The sequence below is a fragment of the Euprymna scolopes genome, chromosome 41 (genome assembly GCF_053919585.1).
Source record: "Euprymna scolopes isolate OS-2025 chromosome 41, ASM5391958v1, whole genome shotgun sequence".
Classification (NCBI taxonomy): domain Eukaryota; kingdom Metazoa; phylum Mollusca; class Cephalopoda; order Sepiida; family Sepiolidae; genus Euprymna; species Euprymna scolopes.
Window position 1 is genome coordinate 1,832,621 of NC_136522.1, and position 26,693 is coordinate 1,859,313.

The following is a 26,693-nucleotide window of genomic DNA, read 5'->3' on the forward strand; positions in this document are numbered from 1 at the left end:
TGGTATTGGTGGAAAAGCTGCACATGGTTTTGCAGATGCAGCAAAAGCACTGCACCTTTACTACTACTGTTCTGACGCAGTACTCACCTTTGGCGGATTAAACTGACTTCCTCCAAAGGAGAAAGTTTCATGGGAATACAAGTTCACAAGTGATCCCCAGTCGCATGTATATCCTGGTCAGATAATGATGATGCTAGGTTTTTGCACGTCTTGCATGAACGTGTTGATGTCCGCCTACATACAGTGTTTAGTACCACCAAATGGTCATCCATCTCATACTGACCTTAACCTCAACGTTGCTTAACTTCAGGGATCTAATGAGAATCCGTGTTTCGACATGATTTATGCTGTATTTTATATTTGTATATGAGAACAATATACAAAAGATTAATTACATAATCTTTTGCAAAAAAAAAAAAAAAATGTAAAAAGAAATTAGTTAAATTATCTTAGAATACATTTTAAAATACACTAATCGACTATTATTCAATCTGAGTGAAGTTTCAATAAAACCTGTAACAAGAATATTTTTTTTAATATATTTGTATGTTTTAAAAACTATATTAAAGAAGGTGGTGATGTTGTAGTGGATAATGACACAGACTGACAACCTGGGTGTGTTAAGTTCAAATCCAGTAGCATCACTTTCATGGATGTTGGCAACCTTCATGGAGTCTCTCCTGTAAGTATCTGATCTGAGAAAAAACTCAATAAAACCAATGTCAACAGCAGAATCAAACCAGTCATAGGAAACTGATTCATATGAATTGATTTTATTTTTTTTTACTATTTGAAATAACAAAATATTTATTTGTTATCACTTTCTAATTTATACAGACCATTTTTATTCCTGAGAAATAAGATCCTAAAGAAGTCTTTGGGTTTCTCACAATTGTCTGTATGTAAAAGACTTGGAACACGTAGTTCCAGGTCACTTTTGACTGCCTAGACATAAAAGCCTGAAAAAGGGAGTCACCCTCAACTGTCAATGCATAGAAAATTCAGAAAAGAAAGCTTGTGTTGATTTTTGTTGCCTATATATACAAGCTTTATAGATAGTAGTTTTATACATAATATAGTAGCTTTGTTAAGGAGGCTTCCAGTTGCCCCCAACTACTTATATGTAGGATGTAATTTAGGTCATCTACGTCTATTGTTATGATGACTGAACCTATGCATTTATGACCTGAAAGTTTCACGTCTTTGTTGCAGATATTGACGCCATGAGACTCTAAGAAAGCAACTCCTGTCATGGATATGCGCCAGAAGCAGAGATGTGTCATTGAATTCCTGGCAAAAGTGCATTGAGAATGGTGGTGACTATGTAGAAAAATAAATTCTGGAGCATAAAAGGTCAATCGTTTTCATAGTACTATATCCGTCTTTGTAGGTCTTCAACTTTTTGAATTAAAAAAAAAATTGGAGTCTTTACTTTTGGAATGACCTATGACAAAGCATGTTCCAGATGCTCATGGACAGCCATCGTTCATCGCTGGCAAAAATGCATTGACAATGGTGGTGACTATGTAGAAAACTTAATTCTGGAGTACAAAAGATTGCTTGTTTTAATGCTACCATTCCTATCTTCGTGGTTCTTCAATTTTTTGAGTTTAAAAAAATAGAAGACTTTATTTATGGAACAACCTTCGAACCGATAGCTTCTAATGCTAGTTGTGTATGGATTTAAAGAATAGGAATATAAAAAGTCCGGAAAATGATATTCAAAAAACGAATGACATTATTCCTTTCAATTTATTTCCCACTGTGTCAAGATGTATAAACACATTCTTATTAAAAATCCAATTCAGATTTGAATAGAAAGTAATAAGTTATTGATTAGCTGACGTGATCAGTGCAAAGTGTTATAAAAAAAAAACAATTGCCTTAATAGCATTTTCGGTTGTCATCTGGCTAATAGCCATATCTTATAAATAACCTTCTTAAGTTCAAATCACACAAGAGAATTATTATTGATGACTAGAAAGAAAATGTGACCCGTTGTGTCACACATTGAGCCTGGGTTAAATTGTTTGAATCCAAAAGAAGTGACTTTGCAAAATCAGTTAAATATAACAACAATAAAAAGACAATTTATGTTTCTGAATTTTTGAGATGAGGATTGATGTCATGGGATGATATATTTTCCCCTTTTGATATAAAGAAATTATGATTTGTTACACAAAAGATAATTATTCAAATAATAACATATAATAAAAAATAAAATATAATATTGAAATAATTATTAATATAATTTGATAATTGATATTTCGTATTATTTTAAATATGTGAACTACTGTTCTCATTTGTGTAAGGATCCATGGCATAGTGGATAAAGTACTTGGCAAAATTCAGTTGTAAGTGATATTCTTCTGGAGGTTGAAGGTTCAATTCTCAGTGTGGATGATACTCAGAATACAATTGCAAATTACTTAGGATTTCTACCTGGTCATGGTTTATAGAACAAGCACATGCTACCCTCATTGCTCCTATTGAAATGAATGGCTCCATGTTTAGACAAACTTCTTGGTCCGACCTTCACTCCGGATCTCAAGTAAAGCGCATCAAATCTATTGCGAAGGTTGCAGGAAAAATATGGTAGGATCATTCTACCACTCCAGCAAATATCTCACTGCTGAAGCAATTCTCTACCTGTATAAGAGCCAAGTATGTCCTAGGATTGAGTACTGTTGTCACATCTGGGGAGGAGCTTCTCGGAGCACCCTAATCTTACCTTTTATTATGTTATTTTTAGCAATGGCATAATAAAAGATAAATAAAAAATAATTGCAACTTTTATCCAATTTTCAGATTTTGTAATTATGCCCAAATGCATTTTATTTTCTTTTGGTTGATTGATAGTTGCTATTTGTTCTTATGAATTAAGGGTAAAATAGATTCATTGATTGATATAATAATTAAATCAATGATTTTGCACTACGAAACAGTTGCTGTCAAGAATTGTAAATGTCAACGCAATTAAAGGAATAAATTGTAAGATGGTCAACATCATGAAATTTGGAATATAGACTTTTGTCATTTGTTATATATAAAGCATGAAACACTAGTATCTGTCAGTATTTAAAAATTATTATAGTAATAATTATGTCAGCCCTTTAACAACTCGGTTCTTATTGTTGAGCATTTTACAGTTGAAATCAAAGTCAGTCACTTAAGCACGCGTGCGTAGATCATGATGTTATAATCATTACATAACTATGGATGGACGTCTCGGCATTTAAAAATAAATGTTTAAATTTCAACAATATTTCTTGTGGTTAAAGTTGGCTGTGTGAGTTTGCTCCTTGCTAATGGAGCCAGAGATGGCTTCGTGGCTGGGTTCAAATCTCCTGACTGGCGGTAATCGTGACACTGATGATTTCTAAAAGGATGAAACACTAGTGTCTGTAGGTATTTAAAAATTATTATAGTAATACTTATATATATATATATATGTGTGTGTGTGTGTAAAGTTTCCATTCTTGCAAAACTATTTGAGCATTACTATAACACTTTAGAAAACTTTGTAAGTCTGTTCTGTACTTAAAAATACTGGAGATTGATTATCTGCCTCTCAATAAAGACAAATCATTCTCCTGTGCATCCTAGGCAAGTAGCTTGAATCTGTAAAAGAGAAGTAACCAACCACCTCAATAAAAGCAACCTACTCAGTGACAGGCAATATGTTTTTCATTCAGCTGATGTGCTAACTGTAATATCACACAGGATCAGTGATGGGGGGGGGGGTCGTTTCTAGAACAATTGTTCTTGACATATCAAAGATTTTCGATAGGGTATGGCATAAAAGTTTAGTTCACAAGATTTTCAGCTATGGAATATCTAGAAATGTCCTCAAATATTAAATTTTTTCTCTCGGATACAAGTAGTTGTCGATGAACAGAAGTCAGAAGCCCATAGTATCAACGCTGGTGTGCCTCAGGGATCTAGTTTTCTAAATATAATCCAATCCTAAAACTGAAGAATGTTTTAGCATGTATTTTGTGTGATTAAAATGTCTATAAAAAGATTTGTAGAAACAAACGTTGATTGACTTTCAGCTTTAGTTTAATAATTTTTGACAAAACCAGGAAAGGCTTTCATTTTAAGTGATTACAAAACTTTTAAGGTCAATTTTTATTTTTATTCACCTCAAGCAAAGCATTGGGGGGGGAGCTACTATGATTGGAAGGTTAGATTTATAGGGGGCATCCTAACTGGGGAGTTGTACTGCAAGATGTTTGTTCATATTACATTTAAATTTCTGAATGTTGGTACAGTCAAGGGAGAAGAGATCAAATTACTAAGGCAAGTAATCAAAGAGAAGCTCTTACAGGAGAAAGTTTCCAAGCATCTAAAGACCTCTATAGTGAAGAGGTGTGATTTTGTTGCTAGTTAGGTTTGTCTGGTGGGGAGAAGGTATTTACATTGAGTGGGTGCAAGTTCAGTAAGATCATTGAAACACATTCCATAAAAAATACTTTTCAAACAAGCACAGGAATGTAATATTGTGATGATCGGACAAGGCAGGATCAATTTGGAGACTTTTTTGTATTGTGTCTGAGAAGGAGAGAGAAACAAGTGGTTGATGCAACTCAGTTTTGGATTATTCAGACTACTGTGCTTATTTTGAATGTTATTTTCGCAATGTTTTGGCTGATGTAACCTGCGGCGTAGTGAATAAAGTACTAGGTAAAAATCAGTTGTAACTGATAGTCTTCTGGAGGTTGAAGGTTCAAGCTTCAGTGTGAGCAATATTAAAAATACAATTACAAATAAGACTTCTACCTGGTCATGGCTGACAAAATGAGAGCATACATGAATAAAAAATTCTGTTCAAAATTCTGTGCAGATTCCCAAGTTTGACAAGATACACCTGAAGAAGTCGGAGGTTACACTGGCTGAAACGTTGTGAAAATAACACTCAAGAAGAGAACAGTATTCCAAATAATACGTATTATTCTCATCTTAGATGATATTTTCATGCTGTTTCAGCCGATGTATCCTCCTACCTTCTTCATGTGTATCTTGTTGAATTGTCAAAAGCGGAAACATGAGAATAACATCTAAGATGAGAACAATAGTCCAAGTAATACAAATTATCAATCCTCATCTAAAAACAAAAATTGCAATTTTTTTTGTTTTATGGCTTTTTATTTGTTGGGTCATAATGACATACAACCAATTAGAATCCACTGTGTATAGACCATACGAACACTAACCTACTATATATATATATATATATATATATATATATATATATATATATATATATATATATATATATATATATAATCTTGGAGGTATTGAGGAAAAGGAAGGGTGACATGCTGTTTATTAACATTGGAGACTGTGGGGGAGGGGGAGGATGAGTGGTTGAGGAGGTCTCTGCGTCATTCACTTGCATTAATACCCTTTTCTACAGGTGGAAGGTGGGAGTAGAGTATGAATCAATACTTTCCACCCGAGATGAACCACTCGCTGGAATGAGTGTGTTTTTTATGATGTAGCTGAGTCAGTAAAGACCCTCTCACCCACCCACCCCCACCCGCATGTGTCAGCCAATCGATATTTTCTTTCAGGGTGGGGGGGGGGGCGGGAGTTAGTGAAACTGAAAAATGAATTGGTTGGAGGCAGAAGGGTTAAGCTGTGCTTGTTCACAGTTCGAGGCGTTGATTAATTATCGCTTCTAAGTGAGAATCTTCTGAAGGTTGATTTGGTTTACGATATATCAACCCTTTTAGATTATTTAATGCCGAATCCAGTCGTTTTGAGAAAAAGTTTTTATGCTTTAAGTTCTTTATATCTTCAAATATTTATTCATGGTGTTTCGTTTGGTTGTTTTGTTTTTACAGCATATAAACCCATTTCATGTTATTTAATCCAGTAATTTGGGGAAGAATCTTTTATACTTCTAAGTTCTTTATATCTTCAAATATTTATTAATAAATAATAACTATAAATAGCATAATAATTAATACTTTTACCTAGTCATGACTGAGAGAACGAGAGTAATCTACCCCATGCATTAAGTAGTTTAGTTCAAAATTCTGTCTACTTGTTCACAGTTGTGTTGATTAATAATCAGTTTTAAGTGAATCTTTTGGAGGTTGAAGGTTCAATCCTTGCTAAAGGCGATTATAACTAAAAATATATTTATCTTCTTCTTCCCGCGAAGATGTGACACAAGGTTCGGAAAGTGGGATTGAAGGACTAGCATCACTGAAGAGGAGCACTCTGGCCTACAAAAATGCCTTGGTAACTCTGTCGTCATTCTCTGGTAGAGGCGCCTCAGATGATTAGCAATAAACTAACCCCTTCTCAAGGCAAAACCTGGGAGTGTGGACCTTCTACAACTGCACAGTACAACATGACTGACAGAAAAAGAGCAATCTACACCCATTTATTAAATAAAGATTTTTGTTCAAAATTCTGTATAAGTTTCAGAATTTGACATAAAGATTCTTAATTTCTGAAAATTCATTTGAAAATGGTTTGAGTTTTTGATCAATTGTAAAACATTGTAAAAATAACAAAGATGAGAACAATAGTTTGAACCATTCAAATAAATTTTATTTGTTTTTGCACTTTTGTATGTTTGAAATAATTTTCAAGTTCAAAAAGACAAACACAAACATAAAATCCATTAATGAAACTAAAGAAGACTTTAATGAATCAAACGTACTTGTTTAGTTTAATTCAAGACATTAAAAAAATGAAACTATTTGAAGAAAACTTTTTAATAAATTAACGAGGGAATTATATTATTTTTTTGTGGGTATGTATTTTAATTTTTTGATTAGAAAAATCTTGAATTGTTTGATTTTTCATCATATGATCAATTGTTAATATATATTTTATTGTTAATATATAGAAAGTTTTATTTAAGAAACGGCTTGGAAGAATATTAAATATTTATTTTTTAATGTAACATACAATTTAAAAATATTTTTTTTATGTTTCTAAATTTTTTAAATGAGGATTGCTTGTTCGTATTATTTGGATTTTTTGGACTACTGTTCTCATCTTGAGTGTTATTTTCACGTTTCGGTCAATATGTATTCAGAAGCGATTCAACTCCCTGGAAATAGCTAGTGCGAGTCAAGTTCTCTACAAAAAAAATCCTGACTAAGAACTGTGTGTATGAGATCCCATGTAAATGTGGAAGACTATACAAAGGTGAGACATGTTGTCCACTAAAAGTACGGTTAGATGAACATTGAAAAGCTGCAATATATGGAGAGATTGAAAAGTTGGGTATGGCTGACCATATCTGAAAAGGAAAAGGGAAAGCAGCTATCATTATGGAGCGAGTAAAAATTATAGACAGAGAAGAATGATGGAGAGTAAGATGACTCAAAGAAGCAGCATACGTGTTGGGCGGTAATCAATTATAGTATAGAATTTAACATGATATTAAAATCGTTAATTATAAATAATAGATAATATATACAGTAATAATAATCTCTATCTCTACAATTATATAAATGCAACTGTGTGTGTGTGAGTTCGTTCTTTATGGACTCTGAAATGGCTGAACAGATTTTCTTTAAAATTTACAGAATTTTAGTGCATAAGTTTGAGAGTGATCTTAGTTAAGTTTTGTCTCAGAATACCCCTGATAATTACTGATAATCGATAATTGAAACCGTTATTTTAATTTATCCATCATCGGTAAAGCCATTTTTTCCATGTCATCGCTTAGCAACAATGATAGAACAATGGGCCGTGAAAATTCTACTGTAGGTAAGTTGATAGCGTGTTTTCTTTTTATTTTTTGCATGACGTCTGTAGGTTCAAATTCCATATGTAAATTTCTTAATTTTTTTTCATTAACTGCAAAAATTTTTATAAAATTTGAAAATGTATGTTTTTTTTGTTTTTTTTTTGCATGACGTGGTCTGTAGGTTCAAACCTGCATGTAAACTTTTTAATGTGTTTTTTTCGTTAACTGGAAAGAAGTTTATTTATCACATTGGAAAATTTATGTGCGTGTATATTTTTAAAATCTCTATTATTTTTGCAATATAAAACTTTAATTAAATTTTATAATTAATTATAGAAAAAAAAAATCGTAAACTAAGCAAAGATGAATTTCTTCATCGAAATAAAAAAATATTTGAATTTCACTCAAGTCACTTAAAATAATAAAACTTCAAATAAAACTTTCTTTTGAATTAAGTTTGCTTTAAACTAAGTGTTTGGTATAAAATGATTATTTTCTTTAATCCAAAACTCACAGACGGTAATGCCTCAAGCAATTACAGTACAAACACAACTTGACATGTTCTTATATTAAAAAAAATGTTCTTAAATTTTTTTTCATTAACTGGAAAGAAGTTTATAAGACTTGAAAATTTACGTATGTGGGAAGAATTGGATTGTTGCTAGCACATTGCATCCACTGGTGTAGGACCTACATTACGTTGATCAGTAAGTTGTCAATATAAGCGGAATTTACTAAAATAATTTTAGGATTATGAAAAAAAAAAAAAATATTGGAATTACCAAAGATACAAATCAAAATAAGCATAAAAAAGGCATCAAAACAACCCCTGAACAAGGCCGGGTAATACTGCTAGTTAGTAATAAATAGTGATATTTACGACTAGAAATACATTTAAGGCTTCTACAATTTGTACTAGAACTGTTTGCAAGGACCTGTGGTGCATTGGTTAGGGGGGGTCAACAAAAACCGTCCTCTTATGACGACGACCAGTTCTACGCATGCGTCAGATGATGTCATGACCTAATTTAGTTTAAATAGTTGAAGAACTGACTAAATTTCATGTACGTTGTGTTAGCTCAGTTGGTTAGCGCGTTGGTTCATTATCTAAACGTTTTGGGTTTTAATCGTGGTGTGAGATGTCTTTTTTTTTTTTCGAGTTTTTAAACTTAAATATTGAACCAGTGTTATTTAAGCCATTTTTCACGTAACGTTCGCTTTTCCTTTTTTTTTTTCTTCTCTTATTCTTAGGTTTTCATTAACACCCCCGACCGACCACACACACCCAAAAACACCCGGGTACCCACCGATTTTTTAAATCTTAATATCGAAACAGGCTTATTTAAGTCATTTTTCACATGTTTTTTTTGTTTTAACGTTCGTTTTTCTGTTTTTTTTTTGCTTTTGTTTTTTCGATTTTTACATTTAACATCGTTCGTTTGCCTTACGTTAGTTTTTTTTTGTTTTTTTCGATGTTTTGATTACCCCCTCCCCCGCTTAAGTTTTAACGTTCGTTTTTCTGTTTTCTTTTTTTACTTTGCTTATTCTTAGGTTTTCATTAACACCCCCACTCCCTCCAAACACTCGGGCAACGCCGGGTACACCCATTACATTACACTCATTAATACCCCCCCCCCCCCGCTGGCGCCCATGGTCTCTAGAAAGCGATGTAACATTTGGTCAATGTCGGTATACCGTCGTCATATCAGATGGTTGCTTTCATTTTAACATGATACACTCCCCTAATAAACGGGGGAGTTGTTTTTCCCCAAAGTTAAGTAAAAACAAACAGACCGGGTCATTGACCTCATTAAAAACTGTCCAGCAGAAAATGTTAACTGCTGAATAGCTATTGCTTACGTCATCGTCGTCACACTCGCACAAAATGTTAACTCTACAACTTCCATGCGGGCACCTGTCAATTTTGTTCTTACTTAAATAAATTCAAACATCTTTCAGTAAATCATTCTGGCTGGTCGAATGATTAACGGTTCATGCTTTTTTCACATTTTATTTTCCAACTTTGCCTCAGCGCTTCGGGTTCGATACTACCAACTTACCAAAACTTTTTACCCCCCATCCCCCGGTTTCTTTTTAATTTAAGAGCACACACACCTCGAAACACCCGGGCAATGCCGGGTACCCCCGTTAGTCTATATATATAAAAGGCAAAATTTGTGTTTGTGTGCATATGCATTTTTTCTGTATGTCTGGCAAAGACTTTTGGAGGGGTGGTTCTCAGGTTGTTCGCTCATTCTTATAACTTTTTATATACGACAGAGATGATAATATCTAAAATTTACGAAACGACTTGGCGTGTATCTTTAATTTGGGCAACTTTTATGCACGATTTTCGCCATATTTATTTGTCCATGCGTGTCTTTGGCTTTCAGTATAAAAAAGCAAAACTGTGAAAACAAATTTGTGTTCTCAGCTCTATGTACTGAAAGCAATAAGGTTTAATCAATGCTGGGGAAAAAACCCATCATATCAGACAATTGCTATTCATTTGGCTGGGGAAATAAACAAATATGCAAAAACTGGCTTTCAGCGCCAAACTTAAGTCGCATGATGTTTGACCTTATTAAATTCTCGCACATGTCAATTTCACTTTATAAACGTTAAATTAAGACAGTTTCACTTCCTCTCCCCTTGTGGCCGAGCGGGTTAGATGTCAGGGTTTTTTCCCTTTTTTTCCACCTTCGCGTTCAAGTCAACCTTCCTACCAAAACTTTTTTTTCTTTTAAGCCTCCAAACACCCGGGCAACGTTTTTTTTTTTTTTTTTAAACAGGGTTATTACTTCGCCCATTTTTTTTATCTACCCCCCTCCTCCCAACACACACACCTCTAAACACCTGGGCAACGCCAGGCACCCTCGCTAGTCTGTTATGTAAGCAAATGTTTATGACTACTGCTGCTAAAAGTTATTGCTTGTTTATTTAAAATGTTCATCACCTGCTCATGAGTTCAAACTTCATCAGGGGCATTCTTATTTTTATTCTGATTTTCTCCCAAAATGAACGTGAACATTTCAAATTACAAAATTAATTAATTACTTTAAATAATTGTTTTCCTTTGATCTTTTTTGTTTAATTTACATAACTTAGGGACATTAGCAATCTGAGTGACATTGGGTGACCCTGCTAGATTTTATTTACCTTTTATTCAGATTAGACATATGGTCAGAACAGGTTTTTAAAAGTCAGTGCACTAGGATAGATGTACTTTGGCCTACAAAAATGCCCGAGCAGCCGTATTGACAATTTCCCGGTACAGGCACTTCATACAATTAGCAATAAACTAACCTCTTTTCAAAGAGAAAGTAATGCCTGAGAAAGTATTGACCTCTTAGCACTGAACAAAACCATTGCTCAGCCCAACAGCAACAAAGCCACTGTCAGATTTGTATCATAATTCTATCATGCAACATATTATCTACCTCCTCTTCAGGAAAGGTTAGACACAAGGCCAGGTGTGGTTTTGAAATGCCAGCACATTAGGATAAACACATTCTGGCCTTAAAAAGGTGCCTAAGCAGCCCAACTTGCATTTCCTAGTGGAGGTGTCTCAGGTGATTTGCAATACACTAACCCTTTGTCAAAGAAAAGATATAGCCTGGGAAGATATTGACCTCCTGGGACTGAATCGTTGTCGCCGTCGTCGTTTTCGGCATCGTCGTCATTGTCATCATCATCATCATCAGTTATGCTTTTTTTATTCTTTATATTTGGATTATTCGAACTTCCAATTTTTTTCCCACAAAATTTCAGTTGATACAATCTTATCGAACTTGGGAATCTTTATCAAATTTTTAATGGAACACTTGTACCTGTGGGACAACAGATAGTGTTAAGTGAGAGTCTTCTTGGGGTTGAAGGTTCAATCCTCAATGCAGGTGATGCTAAAAATATAATTAAAGAATTATTTAAATCTTCTGCCCAGTTATGGCAAACGAAGCAAGAGCAATCTACACTCATGGATTAAATAAAGTGTTCTGGTGTAAATTTTGTACAAATTCCTGTATTCAATATAAAGATTCCAGAATTTTACAAGGTGCACATGAAGAAGGCTGGAAGTTACATCGTCCGAAACGTTGTGAAAATAACACCCAAGATGAGAACAGTAGTCTGAATAATTTCAATCAATTCTTATCTCAGAAATTCTAAAACATAATTTTTTAAACTCATATTTTTCATTCAACTTTTGATGTAGATGCATTTTTTATTAATTTTATGGCTTTTTTATTTTGTGTCAAACTCGTCAGATTATTTTTTTTAATGTTTTTTTTTCTTCTTTTCTAATTGCAGCTCTATGATGAAACTTGTCCGAAAACTGCTGGTAAGAATTTTTTTTTTTTTTTTTAATTTTATTTATTTTTTTTTTAAATTACTTTCATTTCATACTTTTCTTCCATCGTCGTCGTTGTTGTACTACTATTACTACTACTAGGAGTTCTCATACAGGTCATTACCAGCGATTAATCATTGGCAATACATTTTGATGTTCCCTGGAGTCTGAATGACAAGTTTCTCCAGATTTCCAGTGCTCTCCACGTCTCATTATAACCACTGTAGATGACTTCACATTATCGCAACAGTCGCTTACCTTTGATTTTTTTTGCTGGTGTTCCCTGAGGTTTGGGTGGTAAAAAGCCTTCCTAAGGAGCCAGTTCTCTCTACACTATTCCAATGGAGGTTTGTTTTTATGTCTTTCCACATCATACGCTCTTCATCATGCCGACCCAATCTGAGATTTTTTTTTTTTTTTTTTACACAGTGATCACCACTTATCAAGGCCCGGAAGTCACTCAGGGATAAGAGATGATTAGTCTATGATCCACCATTCTCTACAATATCACAATAAAAACATATTCTATCATTTTCTCAAAATCTGGGCTTTCTTAAACCTTATGTCAGACACCCTAGTATCGCAGCTAATCCTTAGCCTGTAAGCAAGGTAATTTGGTATTGCCCAGCATATGCAGCAGTGTTACGCTGTTGTTGTTCTTGTTATTATTATTATTATTGTTGTTGTTGTTGTTGTTGTTAAATTGTCATTTCATATTTAATTATTTAATTGTTATTTAATATATAACTATTATTTAATTACTTCATTTTTATTTAATATATAATTACTATTTAATATTTAATTATTATTTAATTATTTAATTGTTATTTAATATTTAACTATGCAAAAAATGAAGATATAAATTGTGACTTTTGAGAAGCATGATGGTTTTAAAGGATGCAGTGCCTTTTATATCACTTGAAATCACATGACCAAACCAACCAATCAGATGATGCATGTCAATCAAAATCACACATAAGAAGACTATATAAGGTTTTCAATTTCTTGCATTTTCTTCTTTCATTGAAAATATAATGTATTCAATATTAGTTCAGCATATTTACAAATAAATATGATTAATAGAGAAACGGTTTGCTAAATAAATGAATGGAACCCATGTTCCATATGGAATGTGGCTACATTAAGAGCTTAGGCGAAATTCTGGTGTCCAAAACTGTTATATTAACTAGTTCAAATTTGGATCAATAGAAAGCAGCTGGATAGCGAATTGAAGAGATCAACTTTGATCAATACTTGGGCAACTGCCACTCCTTATGACTTTCACCTATGATATTATACACCCCCCCCACCAAAAATATGTTAAGTTATTAAAGATAAAAAGAGGAAAAACTATAAGAAAAAGAGAAAATAGTTGATCATCACAACAAAGTACAGCAAATGAGGTTTGTAAGAAGGTAATGGAGATGAAGTGGTTCACTAAGGCACACAAAGGCAATTAGGAATAAGATTGTTTATCAAAGTGTGACGATGACTGAGACAAAAACCTGTATGAGTTATGGTATATATATTTATGTGTGTGTATGAGTTATGATATATATATGTGTGTATGAGTTATGGTATATATATGTGTGTATGAGTTATGACATATATATATATATGTGTGTATGAGTTATGACATATATATGTGTGTATGAGTTATGATATATATATGTGTATGAGTTATGATATATATATGTGTATGGGTTATGATATATATGTGTGTGTGTATGGGTTATGATATATATATATGTGTGTGTATTTATATATATATATATATATATATATGATATATATGATATATATGTGTGTATGAGTTATATATGTGTGTATGAGTTATGATATATATGTGTGTGTATAGGTTATGATATATATGTGTGTATGAGTTGTGATATATATGTGTGTGTATGAGTTATGGGTAATGTCAATAAATACGGTTTATGGGTGATATAAGAAAATAAGTCTCTTTTAAAAGCAGTTTGGCCTTCAAAAAAGGCTAAAAAGGGCTAAATTAACAAAATTTGGCTGAAATAAGTTGATGCTTCCAAAATTGGGGATCGATTTACTAGAACGTTGTATTAAAAACAGAGCACCCCTTAAAAATGTTGAATATTGAATATTTTTTTGTAATTTGGACTATCTGGTTGATTAGTGAGGATTCAATAATAATTTGCTGAAAAAAAAATGAAGATAAAAAAAATGAAGGAGGGGGTACCGCTTCCATATGTGCGCCAAACATTTTAAGTAAAAAAAAAATTTAAAAGTTTAAATTATTTTTCATATTTTTTCTTGCATTTATTTTACAAAAGTAAGAATAAAAATTGTTTTAATTTTTTCCTTTTAATTTCTTTTTACTTTCATTAGTTTTGCCTTGGTTCTTTCCGTTTCACTCAATTTTAGTTTTTTATCGCAAGGTCAAGGTTGTTATTTAGTCTATGAATTTGCTATTGGCATCTATCTTAGTTTTTACTCATTCAATGTATACACATTTTAATTGTGCATTTCTTGAGCTTAGATGGGTAAAATAAATAAACTTTTTACTCGAAATGACTTCTCATGTAATAATGTTGAAGATAAGAAACATTTTTTATGCCTACACAGACTTATTTTCGCATATCATCCACAAACCCTATTTAGTGACATTATCATGTTATGATATAAATGTGTGCATGTGTATGGAAGGGGAGCATCAAGTGTAGTTTTACTGAATTTCAAGAATTCTGTCTCAGTCACCAACAACTGAGCAGTTTGTGTTATGCTTTAACCATTCTGAGCATAAAAAAAGTGCTGTTTTCTGGCTAGGTAGACATGCGCATGCGTTTTAAAGAAGAAATGTTGTCTTGTTACCGTTTTAACACCTGTAAAGTAAGCTCCCCTTTTTTCACCACCAATGCTCAGATCCTCGTTTTGCTCCTGTTGAAGTAAAATAACTTGCTACTTGAGAAAGAATTTCAAATGGAACCCTTTGTTTAACCCACAGGTGTAGCATGCTCTCGTGCCATCAGCCATGAACATGTGTAAGTCTTAAGCAATTTGTGATTGTCTTCTTAGTATCACTTGCACTGAGGATTGAATCTTCAACCATCAGACGAATGTCACTTTAGAACTTTAGAACTTAATTTACTTAGTACTTTATCCATTACGCCATGAGTCCTTGCCAAATATTTAGAGTTGCTTCCCTGTAAACATAATTTTGTTACCGATTCATTACCATTTTACGATGTTCTCTTAATAATAAATGAATTTATTGGAAACGTGCTGCGTGCCAATACAACTTATGAAAAGTACACATATAATACATCGTATAATGTACAATTTTTTCTTTTTTTTTTGTTTACTTGCCTCCCCACGAGGGTAGATTTAGACACAAGGTTGGTTTTTAATATGGGAGGAAACTAGCTCCCCCAAAAGGGGCACTCTGGTTATTAACAAAAATTTAACATTGTATCTGTCATGAAGAATTTCTCTTCCACTAACCGAGACCAAAAAAGTGAATTGAAAAAAGTAAAGTGCAGCATGAGAACAGATACTACACTTTAATCCTGACCCGAATTGTTTGACAAGTGAACAATGTGTTATGATATATACATGTGTGCATGTGTATGGAGGTGGACAGCAAGTGTAGTTTTGGTGAATTTCAAGAATCACAAGGATCCTAAAGAATTTGGTGTCTCAGCAGCCAATAGCTGATTCAGGGAGTTTGTTCTATGCTTCAGCAATTCTGAGTATGAAAAAATGTTTCCGAAAGTCATAAGAGCTGTGTGTTTTTCTGATTTTGTTAGACACAAGAAGCTCAAAAAGGTGCTCAGGCTTGTTAATGATGAGATTGGTAATGATTTTATGATTTATCAAGTCAGTTTCTAGATATCAGAGGTTCGCTAATTTCAAGCCTAGACAAGCAATACCATGCTCTAAACAATGGTAATTGTGTGATGGAAGGTATTCTCTTGGTTGTATGTCTTTGAATAATTTCCAGGTGACCAATGTTCTCAGTAAAATGGGTGATTTCAAACTGATGACGTGGATTTTAACTGTGGTCGCATCATAGTAGTGTCACATATTGGGAACCCTATCATTAGGGATTAATTTAGCTAGTGTGAATTTTGACAAAGGTCACACTTAGTGCATGTTAGGATAACCTTATTCTGCAAAAAAGAATTGTTCCCAGAGACTGGTGACATAAAATGGAAGCAGAGGGGCAGAAGTCAGATTGTAGACAAAACAAAGAAATGATAACAAATGACATAACGTTTTTGAGTGAAGAGAATATAAAGGTTTTCAGATCAGTCTCTGGGAAGCCATGCAAACAAAACACAGTCAATAATGTAGAAATAATTTAAGGCAAATCTTACTTTGATGTTTTTTGGTCTGCGTCACTCATTTTATTAAGTTAGAAAATTAAATTTAAGAAGTAGATAACTTGCTACAATGATATTAGTTTCTCATTGAAGTCAATTCTCTCGCAATAAAACCAACGGACAATGACGTACACCGGCTGCAATTGAATGATTTATAAACCTGAGCAATGCATCAGAAATTTTTTTTTTTAATTACATTTTCACCCCAAAGGCACATTGTCACTTTGATGTAGGGGGCTACTATCAAGGACATAAGCTATAGGGGTACTATGTGGGGAGTTGGGCAGCAAGATGTCGGTTCACATTACACTTGAACTTCTGCGTGTCCATACAGTTGGGGAAGCAGGAACCCAGAAAGGAATGCCAAAGTCTAGCAGTTCTGTAGAAGAAACTGCTGGAGTAGAAGGCTCTCTTAACATCTAGGGATCTCTACTGTGAAGGGGTGGGATTTTGCTGCTTGTCGGATTTGTCGGGGTTATTTACATCGAGGGGCTACAAGTGCTTGCAGTTCGTTGGAGCATTCACTGTTAAAATACTTGTAGAACAGGCAGAGGGATGCTACATTTCGTCGATGGGACAGAGACTGAAGCTTAGATGACAGTTCAGGACCTATCAGTTTGGCGACTCTCTTTTGAACCTTGTCTAGGAGTGAGAGACTAGAAGCAGATGCACCAGCCCAAATATGACAACAATACTCCATACATGGGTGAATGGTGGCCTCATAGATGTACAGGATACTTTCAGGCATTAGTACTTTCTAGCACGGTAGAGAGAACCTACCTTTTTCGCAGTGGTCCTGGCAATGCGCTCAATGTTATTGTTCCAACTCATGTTTCCTGTGAACGTTAGGCCGAGGAGTTTAAAACATGTACTTTCAGATAAAGAGTCATTGGCCATTGCTATTGGTGGTAGAGAAGGTTTCTTGTAGTTATTGAAGAAAAAAAGTTTAGTCTTGGCAGCATTGAATGTGACCATCCATTTATGCCCCCATTCCACTACAGATTGGAGGTCATCCTCTAGTGTTTCTGCCATTTCCTTAGATATGTGTTCATTTGTTTTCCTGTTGTGTCTGTTATAGAGTGTGGTGTCATCAGCATATATAGCCATCTCACAGACAATTTTGTCAGGGAGGTCATTTATGAATATTAGGAATAACAGAGGTCCAAGGATAGACCCCTGAGGCACTCCCGCATTTATATCATATTGTTTAGATGTATGACCATCGAGGACAACCTGGATTTTTTTCTTAGCTAAGAAGGATTTAATTATGTTAAGTATTCTTCCAGTAATATGATGAAATTCAGTCCAATGCCTCAACAGCAGAAAGATAAACATGGGGAACTAAGCAAACACTAACATACTCTAACAGCCACGTGCACAACTGTTGTAATTATCGAAAGCATTGAACAAATTAACAATAAATTGTGCTCAGATGTAAGTGACTCACTATAGGGGTAGTTATTAATTTCCTCTTTGAATTATTTACTTATTGAGTGATATCAGGACTCAATTTATGTCCACAGACTTCAAGAAGTTCTGTAAGACTTTCCAAATTAATCATGTTCCACCCATGAACAAATGGGCGAGTCAAACACTTTGTTGATACTTTAAAACGAGCACTTAAAAATATGTGGTATATCTACAGAAATGGTACTGCAACAGTTTCTACAGGTTTGTAAGATCACACTTAACTCAAAACATTATGAGTAGTAACCCCAACGGAAACTGTTCCAGCAAAAAATAAGACCAATATTTGAAAAACTGTTGCTAAAGCAAACAAAATTGAGAAGGACCTCTCTTGTGCCGAAGAAATGCTATGACCCAGGAGTCTTTCTTGGAACTTGGTATAATAGACAAAAGAATCAGAAATATAGTGTACATCATTCAAGGTCCTAAATTCACACGTAAAAGACAGCTTAACTAAATAAGAAAACATCTGTTGGATGATCCAAACTATTCACCTCATGAAGAAAAAGAATTCATTGAGACAATATATGACACTTTCGTCATTAAACCACCCCAAGCAGTTCCAGAATGCCGCCAGTAGAAAAGGAAAAAGTTAATTCATGAATCCTTTAACTATCAATCCAAAAGAAAACAGTACTTGTACCATTTGCAGTGTAATGGCTTGGGGGGGGGGGATGTTATAAGGACTTACCCATTAACTCATAAAGGACTCTTCTAATTATTATAGAAAACCCAGAGAGTTAATATTCTTGTGGGGAAATATCAAAACCTAATGCAAAACTACAGGCTGTTTAACTTAACAGTCAGTAAAAACTGACAACATTTCTTTGTATTCATTTTCTTGTACAATATATTCTTTCTACCTAAACCTGTTGTTTGCATCTTTTTTTATGATCCTTTGCTAGGGCCACAACACTAAAGTATCCATATTTTATTCTGAATATCCAATTCTTTTCCTTTAGTGTTGATCTATTTTGTTAAGAAGAAAATTTTTTAATCTGATTTAATTTCTTTGCAAATAGAATTATTCTTGTATTAGATAACTTAAGGTATTTTGTTCAAAACTAATTGTTATGGGGTAAGCTGATGTATCCTTTTTTAGGAATAATAGATTTACCCAGAGACTATAAGAATAGTTGCATCTAACACATTATTGGGTAGCAATTCATGGCAGTTATGGCTCCCAGAATCATATGTACTTCTGCAACCTACTTTTGATAATACACTTTTGTTAACTATACCATCATGTTTGTCTTGATTATCACCAGCTTGCAAGACTACAACACTAATATATAAAATTAAGTTGGCTGTATTTTTGATTTTAGATGAGAAAAGCTTCTGTTCTAAAGTATTAATATTTTATTTTGAATATCCATTTCTTTTCCTTTGGTCCGTGTTGTTCAGAAGGAAAAAAATAGTAAACCGATTAAATTTCTTTTCAAATTTCAGAATTTTTGAGATGAGAATTGCAATGTGTATTATTCAGATTACTGTTCTCATCTGGAGTGCAATTCTCACGTTTCGGCCAATGTAACTTCCAACCTTCTTTAGATGTATCTTGCTGAACTCAGGAATCTGGAGCTTACCTCTCAGAGCAGAGGGGTGTGTGTGCTAGGGGTGCCTTTTTCTCCTGTTTTGAAGTGCCTTTTTCAGAGAGAATATATTATAGGCCTGTGCCCCATGGAGATGATATCCATTACTATATTTTTGCCGTTTTTTTTTACACTTGAGCACTTGCCCTGAAAAAGTTCTTTGTACATCACTAGACTGCATGGAAAATTCAGATGATAACACAAATAAAATGTTAACTTGAAAAACTGTTCAAAGTATTAAAGTAGTTTCTTGGTTCAAAGTTGTCTCTTCTTTGTGTAAAAAGCTGAGATAGACAACTTTTGATTCAAAAATATGTAATTTAATATATAAAATTTAATTGACTGTGTTTTTGATTTTACACCAAACCAAAATAGCTTGTGTTCTGAAATATCAATATTTTATTGCAAATATCCATTTCTTTTAGCGTTGGTTCATGTTGTTAAGAATAAAAAAATTGTAATCTGTTTTTATTTCTTTGCAAATACAATTATTCCTGCTCAGAATATTATTTGCAGGGAACACATTTTTCTTTTCTGCAGCAAATGTCAATTACAGATGGAAACCGTTTTTTTATTAGCAGAAAATTGTTGTGTTTTGATTTTTCTGAAAGATTCTTCTGTTTATTACAGGCTGCTCACGATTAATTTGGCACTTTTTTTGGAAAAGAAAAAAAAACATATTTTGCTTGAATAATTGACATATTCTCAAAGTACAAAATACATCAATCCGAACATTTTGCCAAAATACAGCTCTTCACTCAAAGAAGCCATGATTAACCTCCGCTACAATTGCAAGGCAAGATGTGAACCTGGAATATACAATGTCTTTCAACAGACGCCTGAACATCAGTTTGATTCTAGCAATCAGCTCATCCTTGGTGTTACAGAGTGTACAGTTAATGTATTTATCAACTGCATTCCACACATAATAGAAGATATTGTCAAGGCTGCTGCAAAGAAGGTCTGCTCTGTCTACTGTACCTAGAAAACTACTAACACATGTCAGTATCTGGTATCTCTACAAAGCCACCATTCACCCATGCATGGAGTATTGTTGCCACATCTGTGATGGTGCATCTACCACTAGTCTCTCCCTCTTAGACAGTATCCAAAAAAGTCTCCTATCAAATAAGTTCTGCACTATCAAACTAGTGAAAACCCCTGTTCCATCGCCACATTGTTACATCCCTGTGCCTGTTTTACAAGTATTTTAATGGAATGTGTTCTGAAAAACTCATCATTTATACCCCTTTAACATAAATACCTCCAACTAACCTGACAAGAAGCAAAATCCCACCCCTACACTATAGAAGTCCATAGATATCAGAAAGTATTTACTTTAATAGTTTCTTCTCTTGAAATCCTAGATTTTGGAATTCCCTCTTGGTTTTCTATTTCCCTGACTGTGCTAACATGCAAACATTAAATGCAATTTGAGCAAACATTTCGCTGCTCAACTCTTGATATAGTGGCCCTGTAGATATGGTCCTAAATAGTAGCCCTTTATGTCCAAATGACAATATGCTTGGCTTAGGGTGAATAAGATTTAAAAAAAATAATCCATGGGGTTGCAATCAGGTGATTTGAGAGCTGGATGCTGTGACTGATGAAGTAATGGAAGTTCTCAGCTACTTGTGATTCCCAGCATTTAACAATAGTGAAAATGATGTTAGCTTCACTAGAAATGCTAACCCAAAGATGATCATAATCTGAAAGAACTTTGTCTTCATGACGCGTGCGATTTTGTGCAGAATGTAGGCTAACAACCTATGTCTTGTATGGACCCTGGCCGTTCTCGTCTGAAATAAACAAAAGTATCATATCTTGGCTAATAAGTGATGCATTCTTAAATTACAGAGGATCATTTGCCTAATTATAACTCACTCAAAGAAATCACTTTTATTTTCTACCATTTCAACGTGCAACTTGAACCCTAAGCATTCAGTCTTCACATAGTCCTTTGAGAAATGTATGAACACTTGTTTAATTCTGACGAACAGCTTATTTTTCATATTGCAGGCAATATAGTTGTGTTGTGTGACCATATGCACTCCCTCTCACTCGATAACAAACGCCAGCCCCAAAGATGTTTCCATGGTGTTTTTCTTTTTCTCTTCTGGTCATGTCGTCATTTCTCACATTGGCATCTGTTAAGGAGTGCAGTGACTCACAATAATAAATTTTTTTTAAAACTCCAAAGAAAACATAAAAAACACATTCTGTAGATGTCAGTTGGGCTATGAGTGCATGTGTGACACCATCGCGGAAACAATCTTTTGAACACTAAGGTCCACATCTACATAGTCTGTCGAGGCCTTTTTATAGTTGATTGATGTCAGCTCAGCTTGATTTACTCGAAGCCATGACCTGGCTTCTACTGCATCAAACTGAAAACTGTCCTCAACTGTAACAATCCCAAGACTGTCCAAAAACTGTCCCTTAACTATCCTAAACTGTTGCAAAATTCATTGCCATTCCTAAAACTGCACTTAAACTAACTCTAAACATATCTACATTTATGTCCGGTTTTTTGTACACAACACTTTGATTAACAATCCTATTTTAATTCCGTTTGTGTTCCTTGATGAACAACTTTCTATATCTTTATTTTGCTGATAAACTTGTTTTCTCTTTTTTGTTATATTTTCTTTTTTTCTTTTTCTTTTTTTTTAAACTTTTTAACACTTGGGTAGGGTGTGGTTGGAGGACATCAATAATATCACAGTTAGTATACTTTACAACTGCGCTCCACACATAATAGTCCATAGGAGTGTACTCAAGTACATTTGGAAGCTAGTGGTGTTCAACTGATGAAGTTGTTGAAATGAGAACAAACAATTCTTGTTTTTTTTTCTGGGTTTTTGAAACATGGTCTTTCTGTAGTCACTCTCTTCACTCAGTGCTTGATAATAGTGGACAGCAATGCAATATAGCAATCTGCCTTGAGTCTGAGTTTCTTTGCAACAATGTGCAGTGGTGTTTGTTTAACTAAAATGTATAAAACTCTTTTCATGAAGAAAGACTGACACAGGAAGATGTTCACTGAGAGTTTTCATAAATAGTTTTACTTGGAGAGAATTAACTCTGGAGAGAGAGAGACTAATGTTATCATAGCAAGTCATTTACTTTTAAAATTTATTTCTAACTTACTTAAACGAATGATGCAGACAAACAGACATCGAAGTAACATTCATCTTCTACATCATTTCTACATTATTAGCCGTGTCTCGTTCACATGGCTTAACAGAGAAACTGATCTGAAACCCTTAGTTTTCTCTCTGCTTAAAAACGCCATGTCGTTCTTAATCGTTCCTCTGTTTTATTTATGACTAACGAGGGGTACCTGGCGATGCCCGGGTGTTTTGAGTAAATCAAAACTCCGGGGAGGGGGGGGGGGTAAAAACCTTTGCGAGACATACACGAAATGGTCACCCACATTTTACCTTTTATATAGATAGAAGATGTTTGACCTTTGCCCCCTGCCTTATCTTTACATCACCTATCTTTAGGAACGATTCTGTTTGCAGATTAAGGTTATTGATGTAAACACACTCAAAGACTATCATAATAGGTTGCAATCAGGTGAGTTTCACTAGAAATGCACACGATCACAATCTGAGGGAACTTAGTCTTTGGGACTTTATAAATACTCTAGGCTAGCTACCTGTTGTTCTATACGCTTTGTGCAACTGACCTTAGCAGAGGTTCCCATCTGAAAACAACCAATGCATCCTTGGCTCAACTATTTAACTGTTGATGAGTTTCTTAGCTTTCATAAAGTAGTTCTCTTGGGCCTTGTTGGTAGTTTTTGTGACTCTTATATGTGAAGTAGCAAAGATTTGTATTCAGTGCTTTCTTCATGGTTGCCATTCCAATGCCCGTCACTTTCACCAAGGTTCACTTGTCTAGAATTTAACGCACCTTTATTTTTTGTGTATGCAAACCAGGACACCTGCTATAATTCTTCCTGTTATTCTTTGTTTCTACATCTTCACCACAATTCTCGTTCACATGTCATAGCTTTAAAATTATTCAAACTACTTTTCTTATCTTGAGTATTATTCACACATTTTGGTTGATATAGTTTCTGATCTTCTTCAGGTGTTTCTTGTTGGACTTGAGAATCTGCATGAAATTTCAAACAGAACCTTTATTTCACTCACAGGGGTAGCATGCTCTTGTTCTATCATGAGTGGGTATAAATCCTAAATTATTTGCAATTGTATAGTGAGTGTTGCTCACACTGAGGATTGAATCTTCAATCTCCAGAAATGTGTAACTTTACAACTGAATTTTACCAAGGACTTCATTCACTATGCCATAAATCTTTGCACAAGGAAATTCTGTGCAGATTACCGAGTTTGACAGAAGAAACCTGAAGAAAGTCGGTTACATTAACTGAAACGTTGTGAAAATAACATTCAAGATGAGAACAGTAGTACAAATAATAAAAATTAAAAAGACAAACTCCAAAACTAGTCTCTCTCTGCTCACCATCTCTCTCCCAATCGTTTTGTTATTCTCATCTTCAATCATTTTGTGTAACATTTCATTTCATTCAAATCTGTAAACTTTTGAACTTATCATGTTAAAAACATTCATTTGTTCATAAATCCTAAATAAAGCCTCGAAACCAAAATAATGTCGGCTTTTATAATTCCAGTTTTGCTATTTTTCTTTTTTCAGAAAACTTCCGTTGCCTTTGCACCGGTGAAAAAGGTTTTGGCTACAAAGGTTCCAAATTCCATCGTATCATCCCTGGCTTCATGATTCAAGGAGGTGATTTTACCAGGGGAGATGGAACCGGCGGTAAAAGTATTTATGGTAATAAATTTGAAGACGAAAACTTCATCGTGAAACATACGAAAAAGGGTAAGTTTTATTTTTTGGCGATTTGCATCGTTCGCACTACTGTTCTCATCTTAGCCCATTACTTTTGCAATGTTTTCGCTGATGTAACTTTTAGACCTTTTTTAGGTTTTTCTTTTCGCACAATGGAATCTTTGATGAATTTGGACTTACTTGACAAAATGAGAACAATTACATAGGCTGAATAATTGCTTTAAAGTTTCTTTCCTAGAACTATTTTTTTATTTGGGAGTCACTACTTATCAAGGCCTGAAGGTCACTCGAGGATAAGACTTAATGAATGTAAGGTAGTAGTTTAATAATGGTTAATGGTGTAAATTGGGTAGAATTTGATTATTTATGGGGACGGCTCAACAAGAACTTGTTTACATTGGATTTGAAGACTACTATGTTGTATTCAACCGGGAAGCAGGATAGCAGAACAGTGTCCCACAGTGTCTCTTCTATAGGAAAGAGGTTGCAGGGAAGCGAAAAGGGCATCACCTACAAGGTTTCAAAGCCGGTTTTGAACTCTATTAAAGCTGGATAGAGTGTGCCAAGCAGCTCCTGCCCAGATGTGTCAACAGTACTCCATTTTAGGACGTACCTAGCCTTTATACAGATAGAGAATTGCATCAATAGTGAGATATCTACTGGAGTGGTAGAATGATCCAACCATTTTTCTATTTGTTTGTGGAACACAAAACTGTAGAACTGCTTCCCAGCTGATTATAACATAGTTGTTTTCAAGTCTAATGTAAACAAGTTCTTATTAAGCCGTCCTCTTGAATAGTCAAACCCTACCCTAATTCCACCATTACTGATCATCACGGTGTTCTCTCACCATCTACCTAACACATGTTAGCCTTTAACCTCGAGTAGCCTTTGGGCCTTGATAAGCGATGAACTCCTCTAGCAAAAAAAAAAATATATATATATATATCAATTGTATTATGTAAGATTCCCATCATCTGTTCCCAGAGAGGAAAACAGAAGTTCAAAAGAAGGCAATCAAATTCTTCAAAAAGAAAATTTCACTTCTCTCTACCATGTCTTGAAACGGTTTCTAATCTAATGTTTGACTTTGTCAGCTAAGCTCCAACCCCTGTCCCATCACTGGAACGTTGTATCTCTCTGACTTTTTTACAAGTATTTTAATGGAATGTGCTCTGATGAACTCATTGAACTTATGCCCCCTTGACAAACCTGCTTAGCAGCAAAATCACACCCCTTCACTGTTGCCAGAAAGTTTTCTACTCTAATCACTTCTTCCTTAGAACAAGTAGACTTTGGAATTCCCTTCCTGCTACCTGCTTCCTGCTTCCCTAACTGTACTCATATGTAGAAGTTCAAATGTAACATAAACCATCATCTTAATCTTCCTTAGACATGGTTCTAATTAGTTGCCCCTTACGTCCAAGTGGCAATATACCTTGTCAGGGGTGAATGTGAGGAAAGAAAAAATGTCTCATTTCAGACTTCCTGTCCGTAACATCATATCCTGATACATAGCTATACAGCTACGTGCCTAGAAAACGGAGCCATAAAACCTGACATAGTGATATGTGACAAGAAGGAGAAAGAAACAACCTTAGTAGAAGTTAGTGTCTTGCTGGGTTGAACAGAGCTGAAAGGGAAAACATAACGAGATACCAATGTCTTATATATAATATGAAAAGAAATTGGAATTTTAGGAAGATCTTTATCATTCCAATAATTATAAGAGTAACTAGACTCATGAATAAAAATACTTCAAAAACTACCTTTTTTTTTATTACATTTTCACCCCAAACAAGGCACATTGCCACTTTGATGTAGGGGGCTACTATTAGGGACACAGGCTACAGGGGTACTAGGTGGGGAGTTGAGCAGCAAGATGTCGGTTCATGTTACACTTGAACTTCTGCATGTCAGTACAGTTGGGGAAGCAGGAACCTGGCAGGGAGTTCCAAAGTCTAGCGGTTCTGGGGAAGAATCTACCTTTTTTGCAGCGGTCCTCACAATGCTCTCAATGTAATGCAAATATACCCAGTGAATCAAGTGCAAGAGAGATACAAATAATTGAGCATAAAGGGACAGTCAGAATCTTAAAAAGATCTCTCAATTGGAATATCTTAGTTAGCGGGTGAATGTTTGGCATCCGGTAGAATGCTCCATCCCCAGCTTGAACAAACTGATGAGAAAAAAAAACAAAAAAATTTCTAATGGAAATTTCCACTTTCTCTGCTTACTCTAACCTTATGTTGGAAATACTGTTCCAAACACTTTTTTCATGCACCTGCATCTGAATATTGCTACAGTAATACGTCGACAAAATTAGGGTACCCTTATTTGTATCGAACTTTTTTAGTGTCATAATCGCT

General features: G+C 34.4%; 1 protein-coding gene across 1 annotated transcript in view; it reads left to right on the forward strand.

The window, feature by feature from the left end:
- Nucleotides 1-26,693, forward strand: part of LOC145266297 (peptidyl-prolyl cis-trans isomerase-like) — a 42,873-nt gene that overhangs the window by 12,449 nt on the left and 3,731 nt on the right. Inside the window, exons 2-3 of the mRNA XM_080121846.1 lie at nucleotides 12,029-12,059; nucleotides 24,169-24,354. Of these exons, the coding sequence (XP_079977972.1) occupies nucleotides 12,029-12,059; nucleotides 24,169-24,354 (217 nt within the window). The remainder of the gene's footprint in view (nucleotides 1-12,028; nucleotides 12,060-24,168; nucleotides 24,355-26,693) is intronic.